The 10,572-nt window shown below is 33.9% G+C and overlaps 1 protein-coding gene across 2 annotated transcripts; it reads right to left on the bottom strand.

Annotated features, from left to right (window-relative positions):
• Positions 1-7,747: 7,747 nt before the first annotated feature.
• LOC116006194 lies at positions 7,748-9,415 on the bottom strand. 2 transcript variants are annotated; one of them, XM_031246488.1, is made up of 3 exons: positions 9,044-9,415; positions 8,584-8,643; positions 7,748-8,333 (listed from the first exon to the last, which is right to left on the bottom strand). In XM_031246488.1, exon 3 carries the CDS (start codon positions 8,297-8,299, stop codon positions 7,883-7,885), a length of 417 nt encoding a protein of 138 aa, XP_031102348.1. In that variant the 5' UTR covers positions 8,300-8,333; positions 8,584-8,643; positions 9,044-9,415; the 3' UTR covers positions 7,748-7,882. The 2 variants fall into 2 exon arrangements, with proteins under 2 accessions (XP_031102348.1, XP_031102349.1); XM_031246489.1 differs by having other exon boundaries at positions 9,058-9,415.
• Between the last annotated feature and the right edge of the window lie 1,157 nt (positions 9,416-10,572).

Genomic DNA, 10,572 nt, shown 5'->3' with positions numbered 1-10,572 from the left:
AAAAAAAAAAAAAAAAACACTAATATTTTTTAATTCCTGTTAGGACTTAATTTTATTGGCTCTTATTAAGTTTGTGGATATACTTTCGTTGTTTGGTGTTTTAAAAAATGGGGTATAGTTTACACGTTTATAAAACCTCAGGGGGCTAAATGAAATTTCACATTGAATAATTTGAACTCCAAGTAGTGAGAGAGAGAAGTGCTTAGTCAACCAAACAGGATTTCCTCGTCGTCCCATGAATTCTGAGTTTCGAGACAACTGAGTCACAATTTGACATTCTTTTTGATGTTTTTAAAGTATTGTTGGAATTTCTTTCTTTTTTTAAATTTATTATTTATTATTAATCGCAATTTGGAGTAATAATCTATTTAACGGCTAAAAGCGCTGTGGATGCACGTGAAAATTATTAAAAATATAAATTATTCCCATCTGAAAAAAATAGAACCAAAAAAAAAAAAAGGGTTAAACCTGTGAAGCATCTTTGCCATAGATTTTGAGGAAGATAAAAGCTGTTCTGTCATTGTGATTCTGATTTTTTCTCAGCGCTTCTGCTTTTCCATTAATGACTCATTTTTACTTCACAAAACATTGATTGGTATACGCATATTCCCCTTTGGGAGTCACTTCTATATGCAGCTGTAAAAAGGGTTAAACTCGAAGAGTCGACTTATTTTGCAATAATAAAAGGAAAAATACTACATTGACTATAATTTCTTATTCCTGTTGAGCATATAATATATAAACATAAATGTGCAGTCCAACTATCAGCTTAGGCTTTTAGTTGAGATGGAGCACATGCTTCAATTTGGTATCAGAGCCATGCAAAGGTCATGGGTTTGAATCTCCGAAAAACTACGGTCCACGTGTTGCGGCCCATCAAAGTCAATCATGTGAGGGGGCTTCAATTATTCCCAAACTTCTACTTTATCTCACAAATTTTGGATATAGATATTTTTTCAGTCACTCATATAATGAAAATATCCTCTGTGTTGTTTGGGTCACACAATATTCTAACTTTTATCTTTTAAAACTAACTTAAATTTAAATTTAAAAAAAAAAAAGTGAACAGTTAGAAATTTTAAAAACAATTGAAAATATTTTTCGTTTCTAAACCTCTTTAAGGTGCGGTTAATATATACATATTTCTCCGTTCGCTTTAGGAGACACGGGAGCTGACCCAGGAAGAATCGTCACTTGTGAGAATCGAGCTCAGGTTCACAGGGAGAGCTCACTTATGGTTAATATTTTTGTTACTTTGTAAAATGTAATGAATGCAAGGAGTCCATCCTGTATTTAAGGGCAATTAATTGGGAATACATTTTCATGAATAGCCCTTGTATGTAGGGTCTGTAGTGGCCATTAATTAACACCTCTCTTTCATCGCAATTAACAATCTGGCTGCACCATGACACCATCAAGTCACCTCCTAAATGCATCAGATAAGATCAACTATTCATCCACGTGCTTTGAAAGGAGGCTCAAAGATGATGAGTTCAATTATTATCAATATTTTTCTAGTCGAACTCGTTGTATACAATTTATAATAATTGTGAATTTTTTTCGACACAAAAAAAAAAATAAAAAATTATCAGCAATGACTTTGTGATAAAGAGTAGCAGTGTTGCACTCCAACTCTCAGGACCTTAAGGTCCCTCCGTCTCACCAAAAAAAAGAGTGTTGTACTCCAACTTCGATAATCTCACCATTTTTTTCATATCTTAGTATAAATATTGATGGTTATAACTAGGAATTGGTTTGTACATCATGCGAGCTGCCAATAAAATTCAATTATCAATTTCTTTACATTGGTGCTCATAACAAGGTATTGAACTGTACACCAACTGCACACGATTCGAACGACCTTTTTCTTTCATGTTCAATTGATTGATAAGTTCTTTTGTGTCGTAAGGGGATTGACACAAAGCTACCTCAATAGCTTAAAGGCTACCATTGTCGTCTCAACAATTTATACATTCTTCAAACTACTTGGTTTCCACAACAAAGCTAATTTCATATATTTCCTCAATATATAGAAACTTAATCCTACACACTAGCCACATACTACCTCAATTATTTGTAAGTGGACTAAACCCTGCAGAGTAAATGAGTAATGCCGTAGTAAGTTTATAGATTATTCAAAGTACTTATACATCAATACCAACAAGGCAACAATAACATAGACGATCAACCAAATTGATTGATTCTATTTTAATTTTTTAATTTGTTGAATTGATTACCTAATCCAAGGATATAGATTTTGGTGTGCCACGGCCATCCACATTAGTGGATTTTGGACAAGATTTTGAGAAAATTTGAGTGAGGTGGAAGAGAGAGAATGGATGAGCTCCTCCTACAAAGAAGGAGTTTTTTGCAGAAATGTGGGACCATAACAGAGCTTGGACCTACACGTCGCTATCACAAGTCACAACTGTGCCCAGCGGGAGCGGGAGCGGGCGCGTTACTGACACTATTTCAATTTTTATTTTTATTTATTTTTTTTTGTTGAAATCAGCTTTGTTTTTTTTTTTTCTCTCTCTCTTCCCTCTCATATCTTCTTCATAATCACACTTACAAAAACTCATAAAAAATTAAAAATTAAAAAAAAAAAACTATTGAGGTTATGCATCTTTATTTGGTGCCTGTCATGGGAAAACCTAACTAGCATTCCCAGTATGATCTTGATTAGACTATTGTTGTTGAGTCCAGCAAGCTAGCTATACTAATTAAGCCAGCAATACCCATGTCTTGAAACCCAACCACCTGACCTAGATTTCTCTGTGTTGTGTTTGGCCATTTGTAGTAGCGGCGAATGTATGCCCAATGATAAGATAGAGAACAACAACGTTTGTTCTGGGAGACATTTGTGTCGGGGAGCCTCCTAGCTAGTTTCAACTATAATTGGACTACTTTACAACTAACAGACGACTGTTTCCGGCACGGGGGCTGCGCCCAAGATTTGGTGGAGCCGTACAGTTTTAGGACAGTGTTTCCCTAGCTAGCTAGTTAGGCGGAAACATGAAGGAAAGAGGGCGAGCAACACAAGCCAATTTAATCAGACAATTATCTTTTGGTCTAATTAATTTGAGTCAGTTAACAATAAACAGTCTAGATTGTTTTACTCTTTCTTAATTTGTGATCATTTATTGACTAAAGTCATCAGACGAAATTCATATATAATGTGTGTTCGAGTAATAACAGGTTTCCGTAAATCTAAAGAAATATGAAGAGGAGACTTGGAAAGAAAGTGGGTTGGTTTTCAAATTTTGAATTTTTTAAGTTTGATCTCTTTAATTGATTCAAACATAAACATAATCATCAAATTAAAAGCGAGGCTTTCAGTTCAGTCATTGGGTGGAGTCAAATCAGTGACAGGAATTGAATTTCTGTGGCTACTTTAATACACCAATAATAATAACAACCACCTCAATAATATATACGAGTAATTCTTGTTAGTTTTTTTTTTTTTTTTTTCACAACAAAAAATAAAAGAAAATTAAATCATGCACAAATACCATAAGTTCTCACTTATTCTCGAATTTTGGTAAATGATATAAATCATGAAATGTATTTCAATGATTTACAAACTTTAAAAAGTGTTCGGAATCAATTTCATACATCTCAGTATAAATCAAACTCAGTATACAGTTTTTTTTTTTTTTTTTTGGTTAAAAACTTTTTTATTGGTTAAGAAAGTGGTTGGTAACTGTTGGTAGTGGAAATCATTCTCTAGTATGGGTGAGAACGAACAAAATCAAGTTCTAACTTAAGTTGTCTCGAATTTAACCTCAAAATAGTTATAGTGATTCGAGTTTGAATTGTATAAAAATATATCTAACTCTTGAATAGCTTGCCGAGTCACGTATCAATAACTTTTAAGCTTGAGTTAAAGTTGATTACTACTTGACAAGTTAGTTCGAGTTCATATTTAATATAAATTGAACTCGAATAATCAAGCTTTGACTGAGAAGCTTGCAAGTATCTAGTTCATTTGCACTCCTGATGTGGTAAATACACTCATGTATATGATATGGGTGGAAATTAGAGTATAGTAGCTTGGGTAGTTAGGACCAAGAGTCAGAGAGTCCCAAACTTATAAGTACTTTAGAGATAAAATGCTCCCAAAAGTCCCCTCCTCCAACATTCAAAGTGGTATTTATAAGAGCTTGGAAGAGACACATGCCGAAAAGTCTGCATGTACGACACATGTCCTTCATGCACTCGACGATCTTGGAAGCTAAGGAGCAGCTTCCACATGTGATGGAATATCTGAGTGACTTATAGCTAGCGTGTTTGGTTTGACCATTATTATCTATATATTTGTCTTTTAGTACTTACCATACGGGTTCAGGGAACTCTAGCCGATCGGTAAAGTCGGGACCGAGCATAAAGATCTTCGAGCATAGACTCATTAAGCTAAGAAGGAGCCTTGTCTTCCGGAGTTCCAATCGGGTAGGACGAATCGCAACGAGGTCTGTAAATGTCCCTCTCTACGCACGGAGTCAGATCCGAACAAGTGTGAATATGTACCGCGGGGCATATATCCTATCAACTCCTATTGTATATAGTAGGCATGAAAAATCTCACTCATAAAAAGAGTAGAATAATTATGATAAATATTTAAAATACGAAACTAATATGCCATAACATAATAACATATTTTACAACAGTTATTAACATTTTCTTAATGAAAAAAAAAAAAAAAAAAAAGATTAAAACCTCCAAGAATCCACCAGATACTGAGGACCGGAAGTGGAATAAACCGAGGGACCAAAGTGGTATAATCAGTGTTTGTTTAAGCATAAAAGGACAATTCTTCTTAAGGTAATGTCCCATGTTTCCACATTTGCCCCTGCCAAACTGTCCCTCGTTTTGCATAAAACAAACACAACCTAAAAGCCATGCATGCTTTTTAATTAAATTAAATTAATCATAAAAAGCAACATCTGAAACAGTTGCCCCTTTCTCTTTGTTTATTTTAATCAACAACCAACTACCATTGTTGTAGGAAAAAGAGAAATTTGCAGTCCCCCCCACCCCCTCCATCCTTCACTTTTAATCTTCTTTTGTTATGATTGTGTACAACTAATGTGCTTTGACTCATTCTTAGAACCCAAGCATCAAACAATATTATTATACCCACATTTTTAAATAGGTTTCGGGTGTTTACTAGCAACAAATGTTGTTGGGTAGTGTTGATCCAGATTTGTGTAAGGCCACAATGCTTCTTTTTTTTTTCATGTATTTTTATACAAAGTTTAACAACACCAACACTTGTTGAGAATAAAAACTTGATTAGGAATGTCAATTTCATTCAACATTGACAAGAATTGAATTCTACACCCAAACAGATGGGGATAAAATTCGAAGAATGGGAATAAGGGAGTTTCTTTCGATCCCCATCGGGAACGGAAAGACCCTCTTCTTATCTGTCTTGTCGAAGAATATAATAAATATTTAGCCCCACTTAGTTATCATTCTTAAACTTGACAAATCCAAACTCCCCAAACCAAATAAGAGATTCAAATGTCAACTTCATTCAATTGATATTTGGGAATTTTCTTAGTGACAGATTAATTTGTTAGGAGTCCAGATTTGTGGTGCAAGCAGTAAGCAATAATAAGGTTTGAGTGTTTGGATTTGGGGAAGAAAAATGTTATTTTGGGCTAACAATTTTCATTGGCAACCCAAAGAGCCCAAAAAGGAATGCAAATTATGCCACAGAGAAAAAATAAATATGAAAAAAGACTTCTTTGTTATGCCGTGGACCCAGGTCCACCTTGCAAGGTGGACCTGGGTCTACATTCACATACACTATACTATACATTCACACTTTGTAAACTACACATTCACACATTACATGATTATATGTTTAGTAACTATATTACCACTATTATACATTCACACATTCAAAACTCTATATTCACAGGTCCTATATACTCCATATTCACAACTTGAGAACTCCACATTCACACATTACAGGGCTACAAGTTGCTAGAACTTCTTAACTCTATTATAGATTTACACATGCATAACTCTACATTCACGATTTCTATACTTCATATTCATAATTTGAAACCTCCACATTCACACATTTCTGGGCAACTCTACATTCACACAATCATAAATCTACATTCACGATTTCTATACTCTACATTCACACTTTGAAACCTCTACATTCATACATTTTTGGACAACTCTATATTCATCAATATGTTTACTAATCTTTTTTTTAAAAAAAAAAAGAAAAAGAAAAAAAAAAGACAAAACGACGTAGTTTTGGACCCAAGTCCACCTTGCAAGGTGGACCTGGGTCCACAGCATAATTTGCCTTAGAAATTGGTTCCTCTAAATGTCAATAATCTTATATACTGATATAATCCCTCCAATGGGTGAGTTCTTTTTTTTTTTTTTTTTTTTAAATCATGAATAAAACCTAAAAGTGATGTTTTTCACGTTAAATAGAACTTCACTTTTGTCGGAGGTTCCGGAAGAACATGTAGTCAGATTACTTGAAAAGAGCATGCTAACTTCCAAATGGACTGCACTGCACAGATGTTTGTTGTGACTTTGAATTCTAAAGCTAAAGGCTCAAACTTCACACATAGGTAAGAAGAAGTATAATAATTATGTTACTTGGACCAAACCAATGATTGATGCTCTTATTTCTTACCAATTTTCTGCCTTCTCCAGATCATTCATCAAATACACTATCCAAAATCCCCTTGCCCCAAGGTGCAACAAGATAATGGAGAGGTAAATCATGGTGACTCAACAGTCTATTAGGTGGAAGGATCAATGCCTAGTGCAGTAGTGCCCATCACATTGGGTGAAACTGTCATACTGCGGCTACCAAGACTTGATCTTGTATCCTTACTCACAATCTACTACCCAGGAATCAACTGATCTACTCGTACAGGCAAAAAAAAAAACAAACTTCTTGTTCAAACAGATGCAGGGCTACAGCAAAGTATCTATTGCTTTTAAGCAAGCTTGTCTTAGTACTAATTGTCAAAGATTCTTGGGGATTTTAATCACCATAAAACTTCTCCATCTCTGATTGGCAAGCTCTAATTTCCACTGACCAAACACAGTTGTCCAGTCATAAGCTATTCCAACTAACCATTTTTTTTTAAGAAATGGAAAATGGAGACACGAAAATACAAAATGCGTTTACTTGTACACTTCTCCAACTTGAAAATAGAAAGTTAAAAACAGGAGAATTGAAGTAAACGTGCCGTAGTGTACCTTGTGTGAAGGGATGTTGCTCCTCTTGTGCCAAATCAGGTTAGTATATGTTAATGAAAAATCTGCAAGGAGTGGACAGACTAAAGAGACTTTCACCTGGATATTGTAATGCATCTACATAAATATATACACAAAAGAAACACTTTTTCAAGGACACCAACTTGCATTCAAGATGAAGGCAGGCAGAAATGGCTATTGCAGCACCCTGCAACCATTTCAGTCGTGAAATTCAGGAGAAAATCGAATATAAAGCCATATTTCAAGAAACCATTTTTAAAAAATCATGAAAGGAAGCAACTTCATTATACATACAGTCAAAGTGCATTATATCTCAGTAAGAAAACGAGATTCTATTCGTTACCTGCAACTCCATCAAGCATGTCTCGTCAATGATAGATGCTTGTTTAATGCTCTCGACAAGTTGGTTGGAGCATGCTTGTGAAGTGGATGCACAAGAAATGAGTAAAACTAGAGTAACTGGTAAAGACGGCAAAAAAAAAAATAAAAAAATTCACCAAAAATAAATGCTTCGGAATGTTTTAAATGAAGTTTCCAAAATTGAAAGTGTATGTCGAAAGAACATAGAGAAGCAAATATAAACAAACATAGACTGAGCTATCAATAGCCAACAGAAAGATCATCTGCACTCAACCCCAACTTCAGCTGCTCGCCTAGGCTTATTTTTCCTTCGGCTCCCATTCTGTCTAAACCCAACCGATCGTTTCAACTCATTGGAGCTCGTTTTACTACCTAGGCCATTCTCCTCTTTCGCTAAATCACCATTTTCCTTCACTTGTGAAGGCCGTTTCCTCTTCTTTCCATTCTCAGAAGCTTGGTTCTTAATATCTTTGCTCAATATCGAGCTTTTCGTATTGTCCTCATCCTCTTCGTCTTCTACAACCTTCTCCGCTTCATCCTCTTCTTCCTCTACATCATCCTTCACCGGTTTCATCGGTCTTCCTCTTCTCCTAACTGGCGGTATCTTCTCTTCCTCACCGCTTCCAAGATCTTCACGAAGCAATTGTTTCTTTCCCTTTCCTCTTCCTCTCCCCATTCTCCAAAACCGAAAACTTTACTGAGCTAAATTTCTACAAAAAAAAAAAAAAAAAAAAAAAAAACAAAGAGCATCAGAGACCTACTTGTCTTCAGCAACTGAATGTATTTCAGAACACAATACAGATTTGAAATAGCTTTAAGCCATAAGTTAGCCAAGTTAAAGAATTCTAGGGAAGAAATTACAGTCAAAATGATATATTTATTATCCTTGATAGAAGTTCATCATAACTATAATCAAGAAAAACTAAAGCAAAAACAAACAAAATGGAAAAAGAATAATACCTATCACAAAAACAACTGCCTTGTTACTCTTGTCCATATGAAAGCACCAGAACATGAATCCTGAAAATCATTCAATGAAACAAGAACCATTGGCAAATCAAACAAAATACTAAAAATCCAAACAGCTTAAGAAATAAAATCTTAGTCACATGTCCTAAATCAGTATATAACAACACCAACATCCAAAATCATTAAACTAAATAAACACCCAATAAAATCTTATTTTTGAAAACAAATCCAGAATTACAACCAAATGAGAAATACTCTTGAGCACTGAGAAACAGAAACAGTTCATATTTCATATCTAAGTTTATTGAAACCCAATATCTATTAAGGTATCAAACCAGTTAAAGATTGAATCTAACAAAAACTATGATAAAGCAATAGCTTTGATGATTAACCACAGAGAAAACAAACAAAGAGAGATTTAAAAAAAAAAAAAAAACAAAACAAAACATACGTATTGAAGCAGACCTCCCTCAAAACTGCCAATACTTGCATCTTCAACTCCAAACTCACGTCTCCAAATCCAATTAAGATACCAACAATCAGATTTTGGGGTTTAATACTTGAATGCGTTAACGGATGCAAAACGGAATGCTTTTGTAGGGGGTGCAAGGTTGGGAAAAACTTGATCCAAGGGGGGAAATAAAGAAAACCCAGATCAGAAAATCAGCGGCAGTGACGAAAGATTTCAGCTTTTGAGCAGAGATTTAAGGAGATGAATCTCTACACCATGAAGAGGCAGAAGTGAAGGGCAAAGAATACTGCCGAGAATGGAAGGAGTATAGAGAAGATAAACAAAATGGAAAAACACTGAAAAGCAGTCTAGTAGTAGTAGTACAAAAAATGGGGAAAAGATATTTATTTCATTGGTTGGGTTGTTTGCAAATTTAGGGCAAGATAAGGGAAAATAAAATATGGATATACATAGAATTACAAATTAAAAAAATATATACAATTTTTTTAAATAGTCTGCAAACCACATATAATGAGTAAACCGTATTACTACATTAGAAATGTCACGTGCAATGAACTTAACCGAGAGAGTAATATTTTAATACGAAAATCATATTCCACACACATGATCACTCATTTCAGGGATTTTTTTTTTTGGATAAATATTGATACAACTATAAATTAGATATATATATTTGTAATTATAACACCAAAAATATGATATCAATGTATATGTGACATGCTTTTAATTAAAGGTACTAATTTCAGCGAATTTTGTACTCAATACAATTACGTAAGGTGTATATAATTATACTTGTACTATTAAAACTCATGTTGATTGTATCCAATATAACTAAAATAGTATATACTATGTATGATTTTATAAAATATATATATATATATAATCAATTAGCACCTTAATTTTTTTAAATAATGTTAAAAAATCTTTCATAAATGATTACTTGTATAAGATGATATACATTGCAGCCTATGTTCAATGATGATTTGATTTACAATGTAGACACACTCCAATCCCCATGTAGTTGGTGTTATGGTGTAATGTTGGGATTGAATTGGTTTTGAATATGTGATAACTTTATTACTTTTATAGCCACATGACACATGCATGGCCAAATCCTAGTATTAAATTTTAAAGTTCTTGAAACAATTAAGACAAACTAAGATGATCAATTCACCCATTTTTTAAATGAAAAAATATAAAGAGGATAAGATTACATGTGACCACTTTTTTTTTTTTCACTTACATATTGATTTCAAGAAAGCTTTCTTACCATATGTTACACATTTATAAGATTTGTCGAATTAATCAGACAGTTAGTCTAGTAATACAAAGTTTTAAATTTGTCTTCATTAGGAGTTGCTTAGTGGCCTTAGCATTGTCACTTTGAACCGATCAGTTATGAACAATCTAAGTTGATTTATCTTATTGTAATCCTTACCGATTAGGGTCACAAGGCGAGTTAAACCCGGAGTGTACCTTCAAATAGTCAATGCAGTTTTCTCTTAAAT

The sequence above is a fragment of the Ipomoea triloba genome, chromosome 15, assembly GCF_003576645.1.
Source record: "Ipomoea triloba cultivar NCNSP0323 chromosome 15, ASM357664v1".
Lineage (NCBI taxonomy): Eukaryota > Viridiplantae > Streptophyta > Magnoliopsida > Solanales > Convolvulaceae > Ipomoea > Ipomoea triloba.
This window is presented reverse-complemented; position numbering and strand designations above follow the sequence as displayed.